The 19,517-nt window shown below is 34.9% G+C and overlaps 1 protein-coding gene across 2 annotated transcripts in view; it reads right to left on the bottom strand.

Annotated features, from left to right (window-relative positions):
• Nucleotides 1–19,517, bottom strand: part of LOC123318083 (protein henna) — a 53,884-nt gene that overhangs the window by 16,365 nt on the left and 18,002 nt on the right. Inside the window, exon 1 of one of the 2 annotated variants that reach the window (XM_044904781.1) lies at nucleotides 1,046–1,173. The exons of the other annotated variant lie outside the window; for it this stretch is intronic. Coding sequence (XP_044760716.1) covers nucleotides 1,046–1,072 — 27 coding nt within the window. The 5' untranslated portion in view covers nucleotides 1,073–1,173. Of the gene's footprint in view, nucleotides 1–1,045; nucleotides 1,174–19,517 lie in introns of those variants that run through there. 2 annotated transcript variants of the gene reach the window in all.

The raw sequence follows: 19,517 nt of genomic DNA, 5'->3' as shown, positions 1-19,517 counted from the left end.
TAGTTCCATACCACATACCAATTCCCGAAACATTCACTGACTTACCGAAGAAAAAACACAAAATATTTGCGTATAGAAATATTCAATCTTCTACCAAGTAATTTCATCAATTTGATGTAAAAAATTTGAAATCGAAATAACTAAACTTTTTTTAGATATCGATCATACCGATTGCGGAATTCATAGAATATTTTTCTAACTTTTTCTAAATTTGTGATATGTTTGACGGTTTCCTTCTCCTGCATTGGTAATGAGTTAATGTTATTCTGAATATTCATAACTGGATTATCGATTGAAAACAAATAGATGTGCATACTTCGATCAAGACTCGAAATAAAGCAAACCTTAGCCCTTTTATATGTATAATCTCTGAGTATTCAACATGGGGGTTAATACTGAACAATGTTATGCGTAACATGAACAAATTCAGGTGTGCCTTGAACAATAATTTCTAAATTGTGAGCAATAGTTTTGCTTGAAAATTGTAGAACTCAACAATTATGCATTTCAGAATGACGACCCTTGTAGGTTATCTATGAAGATCTGAGAGGTGTTAGAAACAAAGAAGAGGACATTTCTATTTTAATTGTAGAGCAGAAGACACTTAAACCTGACAATCATTCTAATGAAAATCATGTAGTTTAGTTTCTTTAGTTGTAAGGATTTTCACTAAGTATCGACCACATCAATTCAATATTTATAGAGAATTAAAAAGAATGAGATTCATTCAAGATTCATGTCTCTTAATTAGTATGAAGTAGGATGAAAATTGTGAACCTCGGTCGAAATTTTTACCAAGATTATGCTTGCCGCACGTTGGGAAAAATCTGCTAGTACCTTTTTCCTAAAAAGCGCTATTTCAAACACAATTACGACATTGGGGTTAATGTAATCATTGTTTACATTTCTGGAAGATGAAGTTATTCAAAATTCAAGGAAAGACAACCTTTAAAATTCCATAACACATTTCCAGGCGAAATTTTTTGAACGCCCGTTATTATTCTAATGAATTCATGAGTGATTGAAAAGTCAAATAGAAACTTACATTTTTTTTAATACCACTCTTACCCATCTCAATGAAGAAACGGAATAATAAGCAGCTATTAACAGTGCAGCTGATTTTCTTAAAGAACAACGAGAAACTGAAACAGGAATTCCAATCATTTGGAAGGTAATTTTTAATCTTTGTTCGATTGAGATAGTTTTTTATTTTTCTCCGAAGCAGTCTACGGTAATTACGTATAAGTGTTTAACTTCCTTATTGCGTTGCAAGCGAGACGTAATTGGAAAAGCCAATTCATTCTTGAAGGTGATTCCAGAGCGAAACTTCGTAACCGTGATTGAAATTTCATCACTCCGAGAAAAAATTCAGATACTCGAACAGTTTTTGTTCTACGGACACGTCGGATATTTCAATCAAAATTAATCTCAAATAAAATATTTGGGTAACATATCAATGGTTTATTGAATGAAATTCCTTTTTTTTCTGAGGTATCTGTAGATGAATTCTCTCATGAAAGGAAAATATTCTTAGGTTGAAGAGATCCCATTTCTCTAGATATTAAGCCAAAGCAAATAATTATTCAAATAATGGATGAAACGAAGATTTTGATTTTGGATTGACACTCGTTCGGTAAATTTGAAAATATTCAACACTCAATGAGCGTTGAAAACGAACTATCAATACAGAAAAACCATTTAATGATAGTTTTCCGATTTATAATTGAAGGGCGTGAAATTCGAATTCTATTCCTTGTATTGAAGATTTGAATATCTAGGTTGTGGGGACCAGAAAAATCATCTGAGCAACAAAACAGAAGTAGTGTTTTGTTTTATGATCACATTGTTTGGAATTGCTATATTTTTATTTGAAATTTATGAAGAAACTATGACAGAAATTGAAGATTATGGACAACGAATAGAGTTCTGAATATATATAGGACACAAAAGTATATGGTGATTATACCTCAAAGGTGTTATTTCTGTGCAATACATTGATTGGAATGATAAAATTAGTTTCATTTGATCATTTATATCAGAAATTAATAAGAATAAATAATCAATATATTATCATCATAGCATATACTCAGAAAGAAGAAAAATTCGCCGAAGAAAGAAGTTGTGTTTTGATTGTTCCTATCTTTTGTGATTGTGTGCTCGGGGTTTGTTCCGGATGAGATTTTTTCTCATATGGGTGGCAAGTAAACTGTAGCTGGCTTCTCTTATAGAGAAAAATTTTTCGATTGATGCTTGTTTCGATAATTTTTTCATTTGCGAATTCGAGATTTTATTCTGAAATCGCGCGTGATTATCGGTACTTATCTGTTATTTAGCCTCATATGTAGATGATAGCACTTCTTATCAGTTTCGCATATACGGGGTGCATTCGAGATTTCTTGGATATTTCTATAATTTTATTGGTGTATCCTATCCTTAACATTTTTTTTTTTTGTTTTTCCTGCGGCCCTCTTGTTTGTTTGAAAGTCATCGGCTATCGGCCCGGCCGTTGTGAAAAGTGACCCTTGTTTATTTTCCCATATTTACACCAATCCGTTTTAGGTGATTCTGATGCCTACTATGTCTTGTATTAAATGTTATGTTACTGTAAAGGAGGGAACTGATAGGGTTGTTATATGTGATGGCTGCAATAGGCCTGTCCATGCACAGTGCTCTGAACTTTCGCCTGCTGAACTAAAATGTTTCGAGTCTCGACCCAATACCAGGAGAAGGGTCAAATACTTATGTGCGGAATGTGAGAAAGGTCTTCAGCAGATTCCGAAGATATTGAAGCTCATTAGTGATCTCAGGGAGGAAGTTCGTGAAATGAAGGAGCTGAGAACGGGGAGTACGGCTGGTAATCAGTTGAGTCCTGGACCATTGCTGGCTGAGGAGAGGATGATGAGCGAGTTGCTTGAAAGGAATAAGCGTTCCAGCAATTTTATAATACACGGCAGAGCTGAGAATGGCAGTACCAAAAAGGATCAGATGAGAGAGGACACAGTTCTTGTAGGCGAGTTGTTGAGGGAGTGTAATATACCTGAGCAAACAGTGGTACCTATCAGGCTGGGTAAATTTGATGACACCAGAGAATTGCGTTCCCGTCCTATAAAGGTTCGTTTATCGTCACCGGAGTGGGTTCCTCGGATCTTACGCAATTTCAGGAAACTCAAGTCCAAGTTTCCTAACCTGTCAATTTCCCCGGATAGGACGCCGCATCAGATGGCCGTGTTCAGGGCTGTGAAGACTGAGCTGGAAGGTCGTTTGGCTGCTGGTGAGACACAGCTCACAATAAAGCATATAAATGGGGTTCCCACCATAGTAAGTTTGGTGTCGGAAAACTGAGTTGTCCCAATGGGGTTACTACTTCTTCAGTAGATGATACTTGTGCTTCAACGGTGGGTGTTTCCGTGTACTATCAAAACGCGAGGGGACTCAATACTAAATTGACTAAATTTATGAAATCTGTTTGTGATTATTCATTTGATATTATTTGTATTAGTGAAACATGGTTAAGTGAGTCAGTTTTTGATGCAGAGCTGGTCCCTCCTGGTTACAGTGTAGTGCGTTCAGACAGACAGTTTGATGTGATTGGTAGATCTAGAGGTGGTGGTGTGCTTGCTGCATTCTCTGATGATTTGGTTTATGAGATTTTGGGTGTTGAATTTATAAGGGATCTCATTCCATTGGTCGATATCATTTTGGTTCGGTGTATTTTGCCTATTAGATTTTTAATTTGTGTTTTGTATGTGCCTCCGGATGTCTCACTTCTTCAGCTGGAAACGATGGTGACTGTTCTTGAGATTAAACTTCAGGGTGAGACAGTTATCGTTGTTGGTGATTTTAACGTTCCTGGGTTTTCTGGTTCCTCTTCTTGTCAGAGGTCTATGCTGCTACAGAATTTCTGTGACCTTGTGGGTATGAAACAGCTTAATGCTGTGTTGAATAGGGATGAAAGACTATTGGATCTGGTTATGGTTGGTGGAGATCTTGATGTGATGGTTTCTCACTGTGAGATGCCTTTTGTTTCGGAGGATCCATATCATCCAGCATTGAGTATTGATTTGAGTCAATCCTTGCATGTCCGTCTGGAGAATTTTCCAAGGGGGTCGAGACAGTTTTCTTTTGATTTCAGAAGAGCAGACTTTTCTGCTTTGAATAATTCTATCTGCAGCTATGATTGGAGTGTTCTGGAGATGTTCAATGATGTCAATCTGGCCTTGGAATTTTTTTATGATAAGCTTTTTTGTTTTTTTCGTGAGCACATTCCTACTAGGTCAGAGCCTTCAATGGCGAGAAGATATCCTGTTTGGTTCAGTGCTCGTACTAGAAGACTAATCCGTCTGAAAAATTATTACCATACCAAATGGCGTTCCACGGGAGACAGAAGATACTATGACAACTTCAAGCGTTTGAGAGCGAGGGTCAAGTCTGAAGTTTCTTTGGAGTATGATGATTATTTGGCTGGCGTGCAGGATGATATCAGATCTGATCCAGCATCTTTTTGGAGACACATAAACAGGAAAAGGAAGACCACTCGGATACCCGGGGTAATGCGGGATGATGACAGCACGTATAAGGATCCTAAAGCTATAGTTGATTCATTTGCATTTCATTTCTCAAGTCTAGGAGGGATACATGTCTCCACGAGTGAAAACTCATTTGATTTTGATCATTCTTCTCCCTTTGTCTTGCCTAAAATTTCGGAGGAAGAAATTGAATCTATTATGAAAAAAGTTCCTAATAAACTAACTACTGGCGATGATCAGATTCCTGCATTGTTGGTCAGGGAGTGCGCCTCTGCTCTCGCTTGTCCTGTTCATCTCCTCATTTCGATGAGTATACAGACATCGACATTCCCAAGCTTATGGAAAAGAGCTCGAGTAGTCCCGGTCTTCAAAAAGAATGACAAATGCGAGATCAAAAACTATAGGCCGATATCGATCCTCTCCAATTTCGCCAAGGTATACGAGGAGGTATTGTATAGAAGTATGCGTCAGGGTGTACAGTCCCACCTGGCTGAGAGCCAGCATGGTTTTGTGCGAGGTAGATCGACTATCACAAATCTGGCCACCTTATCACAGTATATTACAGAGACTGTAGATGATGGTGGTCAAGTAGATGTGATTTATACTGATTTTTCAAGGGCGTTTGATTCGGTGGATTTTGATGTGCTTCTCAGAAAACTGTCTTCATTCGGTTTTTGTCCTGCTTACGTGAGGTTGATTGGATCCTACTTGAAGGGAAGATACAACTATGTTTTTTATAATGGTTTTCGGTCCTTTGAATATGAACTGGAAGCTGGGGTTCCTCAAGGGTCGAATCTTGGCCCTCTACTATTTGTGATATTTTTAAATGATCTGTTAAATTCCCTCGGATGCATGGCTTTGGCGTATGCTGATGATTTAAAGTTGTTCCTGAGAATATGTGGTGTGGATGATCTGAGGATGCTCCAGTTCAGTTTGCAGATTGTCTGGGATTGGTGTAAGAGGAATGGGCTAAAATTGAATTTCCAGAAATGCTTCCAGATGTCCTACACTAGGAGACTCCAGCCCTTGGTTGCCAATTACTTCATTGGGGATCACTTTCTTGCACGTGTAGATCAAATACGCGATCTTGGTGTATTATTTGACAGTTCTTTGAGCTTCATTCCTCATATTAATGAGCTGTGCGCCTCTGCTTGTAGAACGCTGGGTTTTATCTTTAGATGCTCTAAAGAATTTGATGACATAGAATTATTTAGAAAACTTTATTTAACTCTGGTTATAAGCAAGCTAGAGTATGGTAGCATCATTTGGTTTCCTACCTATGATTGTCACTTAAATCTGCTTGAGCGTGTACATAGGAGGTTTTTCAAGTACGCTGCTTTCCGACAAACTGGTGTATACCCTGCTCGTGGAGCTGACCTTTCCTCCGTCATGAGAGAGATGAGAATATCATCATTGGCTGAAAGACACGAAAATCAGTGTGCAAGATTTGCTCGAAAGTTGCTGACCGGTACTCTCGACTCTTCATATCTGCTGTCCAAGGTGAATGTTAACGTTCCAAGGTTGACCTCTAGATCTGCTCCTGTTTTTCGTTTGCCGACACCTCGCACTAACTTGTTGATTCGTGCACCAGTTTATCGTGCGTGTAAAAGTGCAAATGACCTGAGCTTGAATATGTTTCCTTGATTGTTATGGTCAAGTGTTATGATTATTTTTATTGTTTTTTTCTTGTTCATTCTTTGGTTGGTACATTGTAGGGAATTTTCTGTATATGTTATTTTTCAGGTTGCGAATTTTCTCATTTTGTTAAATATTTTTTTTACTTTACCCTGTAATTGGGAGTACTCCTGTTGGGTAATAAAGTTATATTATTATTATATTATTATTATTATTATATACACAATTCAGTTTTTCACATAGGTATTACAAAATTTTCAGAACCACAATTGAAAAAAAACCTTACATGCATGTACAAGACCTGGAGGCCCGGAATTAGTATAGTTATAGCATGGACTCACAGAATACTCACAGCAGGTTTCACGAAACTTTGATTGGCTGATCAACAATTTGACAGTCACCCGAATCTTACATTGTAGGTGGAGGTAAACTACCTTCACCCACCTGAAGATGCTATTGTGATAGCGAAACGCGTGTCGTGGTTTAAAAACTCATTTATGAAAATCGTATAATCTGTTTAAAGTTCAATTACCTTGAAGAGTTCTTATTATCTTATTTGAAACAATAAAATCATGAATTGAATTCAAAGAAAACCTGCTAAACAAAGCATTTTGTTACTGCAACCATGTTTTTTTCAGCGCTGTATGGGTACAAGAATTAACGTGGGTGAACAGTTCTCAACTGTTTTGCATTAAGGGGAAGTAATACCTCAAGAATCTCCATTCAAAAACGGCATTCACTAGTTTCTAATTTGCGCTTTCAATTTCTAAAGTAAAGCCTTGATTTTTTTTTTAAATTGAAGTTAAAGGACGTCTTGATGTCAACCCGTCTCTTTTTTTCCAATTTAGTTGTTTTTTTTATGAGAAAAAACTTGAACTCCAGTGTCAATAAAACTTGTTTTCACAATCATTTTCTGACGGTTTTTCGACATATTTCTATAAAAATAACGACGGGGTGACATCGGCGATTAAATTCTTTATAAATTGCAGATATTTTTATAGCGATATATGGCAAAATTACGCTGAAATTCAGGAATAACTGAAAATTAAATTAACTAATATCACTTCTCACGTGGTAATTTCTACTTTTCAACTGACTTAGTATGTAATTCAGGCTATTGCTCAAAGATGTGACCCATTTTCGTATTTGGGGTAGCACTCATTCCTAACATGACTAAGACTGAAATTGCTGAATTTCAAATTCGCCATGACGAGATTCCTCACACCTTATACTACCAAGATAAACAGTCTACAGATTGTGTGAAATTTCTGTGACTATTTCTTCATAGTAATCTGGGATGGGATCACCATATAAAACTTAAGTTCTATTACGCGATCTCATAAACACCCTGCTCCAAATATACTATGGTAAGGTTTAAAGTGATCTATGCTATGATTTGGTTTCGTGAGGCTTGTCAACGGTTAGTGATCGTGTATTTATTACCCAGATAAAAGTTTCAAGGATGATGTTCAATCTCAAGATTCCAGTGAGCCAATTTTCAAGCAATAAAAGATTTTTGCTTTACTGTCCATTTTCATTCTGTATACTTTTAATTACAACAGACAAAAAATGTACTTTTCGAAAAAGTGTACTGATTTTCATGCATATAATGAATATACTTCATCACCAATGTTCATTGGCGCCAAGCTCTATAATCAACTGAATAAAAAATTTAAGAATTTGACAGATAGATAATTCAAAAGACAAATTAGATCATTCCTGGTCAATAAAACATATTACAGTGTTAATTAATTTTTAGAAGATTAGAAATTTTTTCTTTTTTTTTAACTATGTAGTTATTTTTGTTGTAATAATTTTTTTTTCAGCATGACTCGTCTTATAAACACATTCATTTAATATTCGGAAAGATCAATAAACGTATTCTATTCTACTAATGTTCCAACTGTATATTGGCTGGCTGAATAATATAATCGTCATCAAAACTCTCGACTACACCGCATCTACGCATCAGGTGTTTATTATTAGGAATTGTTGATAAATGAAATTGGGATTTATTTTTGAAGGATTATGAACGTTTCGGCCTCCCATTCTGACTCTGGGAAACATTTTATTCGATATGAGTATGTTTTTGTCATTGTATTGTTTTTTTGTTATTCTTGTTCACGTTTTGCATAGGAATAAATTCATTACAGCCTCAAGAATTGTTTCATTGTCGAATTTCCCGTGACAATTCTTACCTAATTACTAATTTCGTTTATCTCAGTGATATCGTAAGTGTGCGAACTCACATAAATCGAATGTGGACAGAAGACAATAATCCACGGAATCTCTATATTTTTCCATCCCTGTAGTCTACTGATCTTTCACTTATTGCTTGTGCAGATAAATTGAACCAAGGTCATCGTGATAAAAACAAAAAGAACACAATCTCATTGACATTGACCTTTACAACCGTTTCAAGAATACCGGAATTCTACCAGTAATCATCTGAATGTAAACAAAGAGTTGAATGATTCGTCAAACGAGTATGTGATTTTTATCTACGGTTGTAATGATGATTTTCATCTCATTCAGACTAATTCCATCCTGACGAAAATTTTGTGTTGTCAATTTTTGTATTGAATTATCCATATTTTATTAAGCCATCTTGGCATGGTTATTGAAGCATTATTATTCATGACATTTCACCTCGTCACACTTCACAGCGGTCGCTAACGAAAGTAACAATAAAATTCAGTAAGCCCAACACTTTTCGATTGTCAAAATAGTTATTTGTGCAACCAGTTGGGAAAAGCATTATTTTTCGAAGTGTTTCCCAACATGTTCAACATAAAAAAAATTATATTTTTGAATAGGGTGTGGGTATGAATTCAAATGAAAAGTACCAAAAACTTCTATGAAAGCGTTCCTCGGATATTCCTCTTAAATCGACTAGTGACGCAAATTATTAAATTTTTTACTTCGTTGCTATGGGAGCATTGTTTCATTATCAGTTGCGGAATATTTTCCTTTTCGTAACTGGTAACAAAATGTAAAGCGTTTCAAAACGTCAATGTGTTTCAAAATGTGTCACTTTATATGTCAAAATATATATATTTAATACTCTGTGTGCTAGGTTTCCGCTGCTTCATGCGATGTTCTCGGAAAAAAATTGTTTTGTCTTCTGAAAAATTCATGGAAAAAATTGTGCTTGATTGGTGTTAATCGTGCCCTTAAATTTTAAAGAAAATCCTTTGGATTTTACTAGAAATCATGAATATGGCCATGTAGAAAAGTGCGCTCCACATGTAGGGGAGCATTGATACATGGGGAGGCTTGATACAGGCTTATATCCGCGATCTGTAGCCGTTTTCAAAAGTATTATACTAGTGAACACTATTCTTTGGCAGAGGGCATTGCGTGACGTTAATCTGTAAGGCTAACAGTAGTTTGTTTGTGAAATATTCAACGAAGAGTGTTTCGAGGTGAGAAATTGTAAGTTATCTAAGGGTTTTATGATCATGCATTAATTCTCCGGCATAAACAAACATTTCACTGGGAAATATGCATTAAACTACTCAATTTACAGTTTTATTCGGTTTTCAAAATATATGAGTATAAGATGAAAACATGAATCACTTTAAAAATTGCTTTCAGGGAGGTTTGAGACATTTGTCGTGGGGGGGCCTGATACATGTATCATCTTCAAAAAATATTCCGTAGCTAGTTGGATGGGCCTACATGAAGGCGTTTTCACCATCCAACTTATCAAAGGGATTTTTAACAACTGGAATTTATCCGTACAATCCCCATGTATTAACGAGGCCGACTTTTCTTGTGCGGAAGTGACTAACCGACAGTGGCGGCTCGTGGGCCTAAGAGGCAGGGGTTCACAAAATTAAAAAAGCCAATGATTTCATTGAATGAGAAAGGTTCACGAATTTACATAATTGTTCACCATTCTGTACAGTGTTTGAAAATGAAATCCATTATTTTTTCCTTCTTTGCAGCGAACTTATCTATAACCACATCGTTAAAATTTTGTAAATTTTCAATAAATTTTTTTTCTATAGATAGCATCGCTAGTGCCGTAGGTCTTTCTTCATTCATCGAACTTCTTGCAAAGGTCTTAATTCTCTTCAATGTTGAAAAACTTCTTTCTACTTCAGCTGTCGTCATCCACAAGTATTTGGAGAAGGGAAAAAGTGGCAGAAAATATCAGTTATAGGTTATTTTCAATGATAAGTTTCAACAAATTGAGAGCACTGCTAAGATTTCTGAAATCAGGTCTTCTGTAAATAATCTCTTATTCGGTTTTCAACCTAATTTTATCAAAAAATGGATATGCGTCCACTGTTGTATCTAAATGCTGCATTGGAAAACGGTTTTCATACTGTTCAAATTTGTCTGCGCAAAAAAGTAATGCCGTTCAGGTTTTCGTCTACCATTTTTTTTAACGTGGAGTTTTTCTTCATAACTCAATGAATTAAAATTTTGTTTTAAATATTCCACAGCAAATTTTGTTGCATTCATAATGCAAACAATGAACGTATAATTTCTACTTCACCTAATGAATTACGTCGCGTGTCGAGGGATAAATAGTCCAAACGGGGTATCCGTAGATTTCACCGTTTGTGCACAGCGAAGTTGTGCTCCTGCTTAAGTTAAAACGGCGTACATCCCCCTCCGCCCGCTAATAAAAATTGTCTAGCAATTCGTCGTAAACCCCTCCTACTCGTTCGCACGTGCGACCGACGTATGTGGACGGCAAGAGTAGAGAAAAGCACTGCTAAGTCTTCGTCGCTGGGTCATGTTCGACATGTTCGTATTATTCATAAATAGATACTAGGTACAAAATAATATTGTAACTTAAGAACGGTAATTTATTGGTTAATTAAGAGAAGAAATTTGATTTTGCGTTACTTTGTTTGGGGGTTCACGTGCTCATGTGCTCTCATGCCAGAGCCGCCATTGCTAACCGACCATTTCCTGATTTTTCTACACCTATGGGATCAAAGCAAGCCAGTATCATTGCTGACCTACCTACTGATCTAAATAATCCTCTCGATTACTCTTCCAGTACATCGTATCAATCCTCCCATATGTGGGGAGGCTTGAGACAGTTTGCATGTTTTTGTGTTCAACGTTCTGTACATAATAAGATGTTTATGTTTTGAGACTTCTATATTTATTTTGTTGAACGATTAATTGAAGAATTATATAATATAAGAAAAGTCCTGTTTCTTCATATAATTCAGTTTCCAGAATAAAAATTCCAAAAAACGTATCAACCCTCCGCAGTCTCCCCTACTTGTGCTGTTGGAATTTTACGAATATTCCGATAATTTTTCAGAAAAAATATTTTTAACCAACATTCTCGTTTCTTTTTGTCCGAGTTGAATTTATATAGTTGCATAAGTCTTACGATAAAACGCTTCTTCAATAAACATGAATATAGCCCAAGATTCTTCTGTTGAATTATTGTGCGATAATATTTTGATTGATTTTCGTGAACTTGTGTTACATTTGTAATTACTACGTGCAATTTGAAATGTTTTTTTACATTTTATGTACAGGCTAGAAAACAGCACAAACGAAACACGGTTCAGGGCTCTTTCATTTTTAGCGCTCTGAACTTTCACAATGAGAGTCAGATATTTTCATATCGAATAGGCTGAAATTTTGAAAAATATAGTTTTTTGTTTGAAAATATTGAGTTTCGATTAATTAGAATTGTTGAAGGGGAGGTTCTTGTCATTTACACCTTGTACATTTTCGGTCTGAACAGTAAATACGAGTAGATCAATAATTCTACATATTGACAAAATTTAGAATGGTTGAGATTTTCTCGAAAAAATTTTCTCAGCAGAAATATGCAGAAACCTCCGACTCCTAATTTTACCAATTGTTTTCATAAGAATGCTATATAACAATGCAGAGAGTTCATTTAAAACAAGAATAGAAGAATTAGGGAGTAAGTTCATTGACGAGAACCCCAACTTATCAATGTTCAGCTCAAAATTAAAATTAGTTCTCCATAAACGTCTAATAGGCCATCGCTGTTTATCACCCTGTATACTAATCTGCATACGTATCGATCTCATCATAAAACTCAGAGATGTTGCATTTTACAGTTCTGAATTTAGCCGATAAAGAATTAAGCAATCCTACGTCAGCCGACAACAGACGCAGAAGTAACGTGAATATATAAACGTTATGTAAAAAATATAATATACAGGATGGGCAAAATTCGTTGTCTGAAGGGATTTCGAGAACTATAGAAGCTAGAAGAAAAAGGACGACACATTCTCGAGGTCTTTTTCCTTGACTTATCCAAAACTGAAAACAGATCCAGCCTAACGTTCATAGAGTTTGAGTTATGAACGAAAATTGAGAAAATGTCATTTTCAATGAAGCTGAATAACTCGCTGTTTTGAACTCGTATTTGAAATCCGTTGTTGCATTCTGCAGGCACTTTTTCATGAGGAATTCGAATATGATAATAGTTAATTTTTTGATTTAGGCATTTTCGACATACGACAGGGATTTCTGATTTTTCAAATGTAAACTATAGATGAAAGTTCTTTCATCATGCTGCAATTTTTTTGCAGATTTCAGAAATGTACTCTATATGTCGCTATTCACATTAATATAATGTAAGAAAAAAAATCAATACTTTTTCCTGCTTTTCGATTAACTGTTGAATTTTCAGTAGGCTGGCGTAACCATAGCAACCGTTGAAAATGAATTATGGTTCGTGAATTCTACATAATTCTATGTTAACTCAACCTTCTGCGATAGGAATCAGTGACTGTCAAATTAAGATATATGTGATTAATTACATGTTGAAAAATATATATTCTCTTAATCTGACAAATTGAGCTTGTCGAAAATGTGTGGGAGGGCGCCAAAATTGCAAAAAAAAATGCCAAGTGTACATTCTCGTTTTTTTTTTATTTTGAAGCTAATGATTAAAGAATAACGGAAAAAATATGACAGTTTTAGCAAGCCGAAACAATAAAAATTGGCCATAAAGGTCACAAAAATCAGTTTTTTAGAATTATCTTTTCCCCTGGGCTTCAAATATTTTTCGCATTCATTATAAAAGTTGTAGAGCATAACATTTTCTACAAATTTTGTCCTGAGCAATTTTTTCTACGTTCAAACGTTTTTGATATATATAGCGATTAATGCGAGGTGTTAAGCGATAAATGCTGAAGCGATAATTCACTCGTTGGAAAATAATACATTCTAAGGTTCAATCTCAGACAACAATAAAATTTTCGTGACTAATTTCGAAATTGTCATCATATAAATACCCTGTCATTTTGACAATTGGATGAATGTATATTAGACTGGGATTCTACATTGACCTTGCCCTTTCGCATGTGTGGCTAAGCTCCTCGCCCTTATCGCCCTCTAACTAGAGAACGGAGAAAGTTGTGTAGAATTTTATTATCTACATTCTTTCATAACGAAACAAAAACGATTAGAGGTACAGTCAGAGGAATATTCGAAAAAAAAGCATTTTTATCATCTTCAAAGTGTCAGATTAAGAAAATCCCCCCTGATTAAAGTCAGATTACTAGGTCAACAAGTCTACAACACCGAGATGAACCACGTGTATGGAAATCTGACGCGCCCGAGTATGTACAAGTAACGATTTTTTTTACATTTTCAAAGGACCGCTGTGACCTTGCGTCACGTCCAAATTGTCAGTCCCTTGAAAAGTAGCTTCCTTTGGGTCCAATTAACATATCCTTCAAAAATATGACACGCTGGAAATTTATTTTTTTTACAGCCGTACAGCCAGTTCCACCGCGCAAACTGTCAGATAAGCATGAATTCATTATCAGTGGGGCATATTAGTATCTCAATCTGATACGCTCGAGTATGTACACCCGACGATTTTTTTTTACATCTTTGAGACCCTGGAGACGCTTACCCCACCCCTGAAAGTGCATACATCATAGAAACTTTTTTCTTTTTACCAACTAATCTTCAAAATCTACTAGGTCTCCACGATGCTGGAGTATATCCTGATTTAGCATCGTCGGCTCCCCATATAAGACTATAAGATAAACATGCCAAACATCGCGAGAATAAACTATTTCAAATTAAACATCGCAATAGTTATTCGGCAATCCGTGATTCCAATCATAGAGGCTCAGGCTTACAAAATATAATGCATATTCAACGGTTGCTATGGTAAGTCAGCCTACTTATAATTCAACAGAGAATCGAAAAGCAGGAAAAAGTATTGAATTTCTTTCTCGTGTAACATTCATGTGAATAGCAACATATGATACATTTTAGAAATCACCAAAAAAATTGCAGCAAGATGAAAGAACTTTCAACTATAGTTCACATTTGAAAAATCAGAAATCCCTGTCGTATCTCGTAAATGACTGGATCAAAAAATTTAATAATATCATATTCGAATTCCTCCTAAAAAAGTGTCTGTAGAATGTTACAACGGATTTCGAATACGCAAATAAGCGAGTTATTCAGCTTCATTGAAAATGACCAATTCTGAAATTTCGTTCATAACTCAAAATCTTTGACTGATCAAAATCTTGTTAGGCTGATTCTGTTTTCAGATTTGGAATAGTGAGGAAAAAAGTTCTCGAGATCCCTTCAGTAGACAACGAATTTTGCTCACCCTTGTACTCACCACTTCTATGTGTTACATCCTTGAAGGTCGTATATGTTTGTTCACAAGAATAAGGACATAAACACTCCGCGTTGCACAAACATGATATAAGGAACAAAAATAAACTTATTATTCAAAGACATAGATTGGAAATGACACAAGCCACGCATATCTATCAGGGAATTAAATTGTATAATAAACTTCCGGAGCTCCGGAGCACATACTTGCAATTAATGATAAAGTTATGAAAATAATTTTTATCGAAAAAGTTTTTTATGCCCTTGATGAATTCTTCTCGCATGACCTAGGTGAATCCTGTCTTTGACTTGATGGCTCTCAATGGTTTTGTATGATTCGCCATTTTTGTATACAGGGTGGGATTTTTAAAACGAAATAGACGAAACAACCACCTTAATTGTTGAGGAAAGTAATTACCAATAATAATTATTTCGTTGTCTAATGTTGACAATTAACTGTTACCATCGTAACCACAGAATGAATTAGTCAAATAATTTATGATTACACATAGCATGGTTAGCGGAATGACTGGTACTGTACGAAATTCAAAATTGAATATCTCGAACATGAATGCATTAAATGAGAAAAAAATTAATATGCTGAATTCGGGATAAAAAGGCCTTTCAAATGAGGTATCACTCACCCTATCTTTTCTATTCAAAATTTAGGGGTTGGTGTTCTAACACCAGGGGTTGAAGCGATATAGTTGTGAATTTGATCTTGAAAGTTGTCCCCCTGGAAATAAAACGTCTTTCGTACGTTCAGATTTTGATTTACCATTTTTTATATATACATATATGTATATCTTCGTTCTTGCGTTCTTCGCGTTTCAAATTTATGTTGTATTCATGTCATTATTTACGTAAAATTATTGATATCTTTATTTGACACACCCTGTAATATTTTTGAAGGAAATAAGAAACAAATATGAATAATGTGTAGGTAAAGTAGTATATAGTATATATTAATCTCAACAATCATAGTACAGATCATAAAAATGAAACAAGTCAAATAATTCCAATCATCTCCTGCTAAACTACACAAATTCCTTAAAATCATGTGGTTCACCATTCAATATAAACTGGTGAATCTCTTTCTTGAAGTTATTACATTGTATTGTAATTTCCTTAAGCTTTACAGGTTCGAATCGACATATAGAGATGATGTTTCTCGAAACCTAAGAAAGTAATCTAGGGAAAAACCATGTGAAAACTTGTATAGTATTATTTTCATTCTTAAATGGAAGGGAACATAATAGTGGCGTTCGTTTCTGACCTCGGCTTTGGTTAGATTGTTCCGAAGGGGGGACGTTCTAAGAGAAATTCTTTCTTCCATAGATTTTTGGTCACGTGACGAAAAAATCCGTCTCATCTCGGATGGTAAAACGAACGGCTCTGCCCTGTGCATGCGATTAATCAATATACACGAGTTTATTGCCCACGAATATGGAATAAAAAGTAATTATTGATTAATAAATTAATTATATTCTCTATGCTTATCAGAATTTCATGATTCTTCTGATCTTCTTTCAAAACGATTAAACGTAAAAGTATGTTTATGCAGAATATATTATGACGCTCACTGCATAATAATTCATAAAAACCAAAACCTTCTACTTTTTCAATGATTCGAATTATTGATAATATTTGGAAGAAGACGGTGGAAAAAGTTTATTTCATAACAATTTTAAAGAAAATGAATTCTGGAGTAATTCATACCAAATCTATAATATTCGACTCGAATTCACTCATTTTTATATACGTCCATTCTATATCACGGATGATCCAAATTGATTCTAATAATAAACCATTTCCAAATTAAATTCTCCTAAAATATTCATTTAATCTGGCCTAGAAAAACCATTGACATTTTATCTCAAACGAGGAACTACGACATACATTATCATATACTTACATGATAACTGAGGACTGATATTGAGGAGACGTATTTCGAATGAATATTGTAGTGTATGATGAGATAACTTGTGGTGATAAACTAAGACTTTTTTCCTACTATCTGACACGGCTTTAATATCAATTAGCTAGCTGAATCCACTGAAAACTAATGAGACCTAAGAATACAGAACGAAATTTTGAATATAAAATAAATGCAAATATTTCAGTACGGATATTTGATTTGGCTGTGATATTACAGAGTGAAAGTGTACTTTCATCGAGATGGCTTTGTTGATTGTCACAACCTTCTAACATAAAAAAATGTGTGAACATTTTGTTCAGCGGCATTTGTACCGGTAGTTTAAAGATGAAATGAATGTTTGCTCGAAATGTAAATCCTACATAATAATATGTGATTTAGTTGAATTGAATATTTTTGAGAAAAATGCACTCTTTTATTAAAATAATATTTTCAAATAACATATAAAACAGAAACAGTATAAAAATATAATCGGTACAAAACATAATTGGTAAGAAAATAAACAGCATAAATATAATGAGTAAAAAAATATAACCAATATAAGTCAGCTCTCCAAATAATAGCATCCAAACATTTTTGTTGTCTCCGTGTCAAGTCATTTATGTGAAGCCAGAGTTGTTTCTGTGTAAAGCTTCTTGTGTTGAAATACAGAAATTCCTTCAGAAATACGAAAAAAAAAAACACCGTCTCTGTTTCCTCGGCCTCCCCATCCAAGGACACAATAAGAGAATATCACTTCTTGCTAAAATTCTGCGTGACTTGTCCAAGTTATTGAATGCCACCATTACCATTACTAACGCAAATTTAAAGGTGGGTACAGACAAGCTCCGAATAGCGCCGCGGTGAAAATTTCACCGTTCCGAACTTCCCACTGTACTTTTTGTCGATCCATCAGTAATCGAGCAGAATCTACATGAAGGGCGTGTTAAATTTGCGTTAGTGATGGTAATAATGATAGCATTCAATAACTTGAGCAAGTCAAACAGTATTTTAGCAAGTCAGTAGTGCTATTCTCTTATTGTATTTTTGGATGGGGAGGCCGTGGAAACAGAGATAATTTTTTTTTCGGATTCTGTATTTTTACATAAAGAGCTTCACACAGAGGCAACTCTGGCTTCACAATAATCACTCGACAAGAAGACAACAAAAATGTTTGGATGTTATTATTAGGAAAGCTGACTTATACTGGTTATATTTTCTTACTCATTATATTTATGCTGTTTATTTTCTTAGCAGTTTAATTCTGTACCGATTATATTTATACAGGGTGTTTCCTAATTGAATGTCAATACTTATGGGGGTGATTTTTGGACCCATTTTAAGAAAAAAACTTTATATGAACATATGTCCTAAACGTCTTACCTTATGAGATACAGGGAAGTAAAATTTTCATAAATAAATCATTTATTATCAATATCTACAATACCACTTCAAATATTTCAATGAAACTTGTCATGCATGTATACTATGAATCAAGAGGCATTTTTAAATGTCACTTTTTTCTTAATTTCCACCAGTGACGTTCGTACGTAATTTGACCTACCTATTTTGGCAGACACACACAGCCACAGATTTTTGCTGAAATAAAAATTATTTTTGAAATTCCCAATCATTTCTTACCAAAGTTGATCACTTGAATTTTTTCAATCGGATTCACGGTTTCCGCTTAAAAAAAAATAGAAACCGTTTCTCTGCATGATAATAACAATATCCTTAATACATACATATGACAATATCACCATGCAGTGACATACGTAGATTTATTTTTTTTAGATGAAACCTGTGCGTCGGACTAAAAAAATTTAAGAGATCAAATTTGCTCATAGTTGAGTACTGATTTTCTAAATAATACCACCCTGTATCTCAAAAGGTGAGAGGTTTACGACATATGTTCATATGAAGTTTTTTTCTTAAAATGGGCCTAAAACTCACCCCCATAAATATTGACATTCAATTAGGAAACACCCTGTATACCTTCCCCGTTTTATATGTATTATGAAAACATCCTTCTAATAAAAGAGTGTATTTTTTTTTAAATATTCAATTTACCCAAATCACATAATATTATGTATTTACGTTTTAGAAAAATATTCATTCCGTCTCTAATCTACCCGTACAAACGCTGCAGAACAAAATGGTCAGCCCAACACGTTCCATATAGAGCCAATGTATTTTATCCATAGACCGACTGGAACACTGAAAGATTCGCAAGCTAGTCCAGACATGAGATCGCAGTGCAACAGCGTTGCTTTCGTGTTTCCTTTGATGCGATAGCCCTTTACCGACACCGAACGGAACGCCATTATGCTACACCGTGATCGCGGCGAGGTGCGATACGCGGTTGCGGTCTACTCTGTAATCTGTGAATATGTTTTAATGCAAATTCTTGTTTACAAACAACATATTACAAATTTTATAGGAGTCTAAATTAAAAATACCCATTCATTAAAGGCGACAGTTTTATCAGAAAATAGATTTTCTTGTAAGAAATGTTTGAATCAAAAAGAACCACCTAATTATGCAGTGTTATAATTATAACATTAATCGTTTATACTTAAACCAATCCAACCAAACCCTTTAAAAATTGTGTTAATGGAAATGAAAGTCAAACTGTGTAGTCAGGTATTAAGCCACTCCGTGGGGTCAATGATGAAGCTCATTTCTCAATGGTGTAAGTTTTTTTTTCAAACATAATAATACAAAAATTTACTATTTTCCTTTTTAGAAATCAAGCATCCGCTTCAGCTTCCCAGAGAGGCTATCGACACTGCTGACTTTATACTATTCTTGGAAGAGTTATTTGATTCGTT

This window comes from Coccinella septempunctata, chromosome 7 (genome assembly GCF_907165205.1).
Source record: "Coccinella septempunctata chromosome 7, icCocSept1.1, whole genome shotgun sequence".
NCBI classification, from domain to species: domain Eukaryota; kingdom Metazoa; phylum Arthropoda; class Insecta; order Coleoptera; family Coccinellidae; genus Coccinella; species Coccinella septempunctata.
Note: the sequence above shows the minus strand (reverse complement) of the source record. Positions and strands in the feature narration are given on the sequence as shown.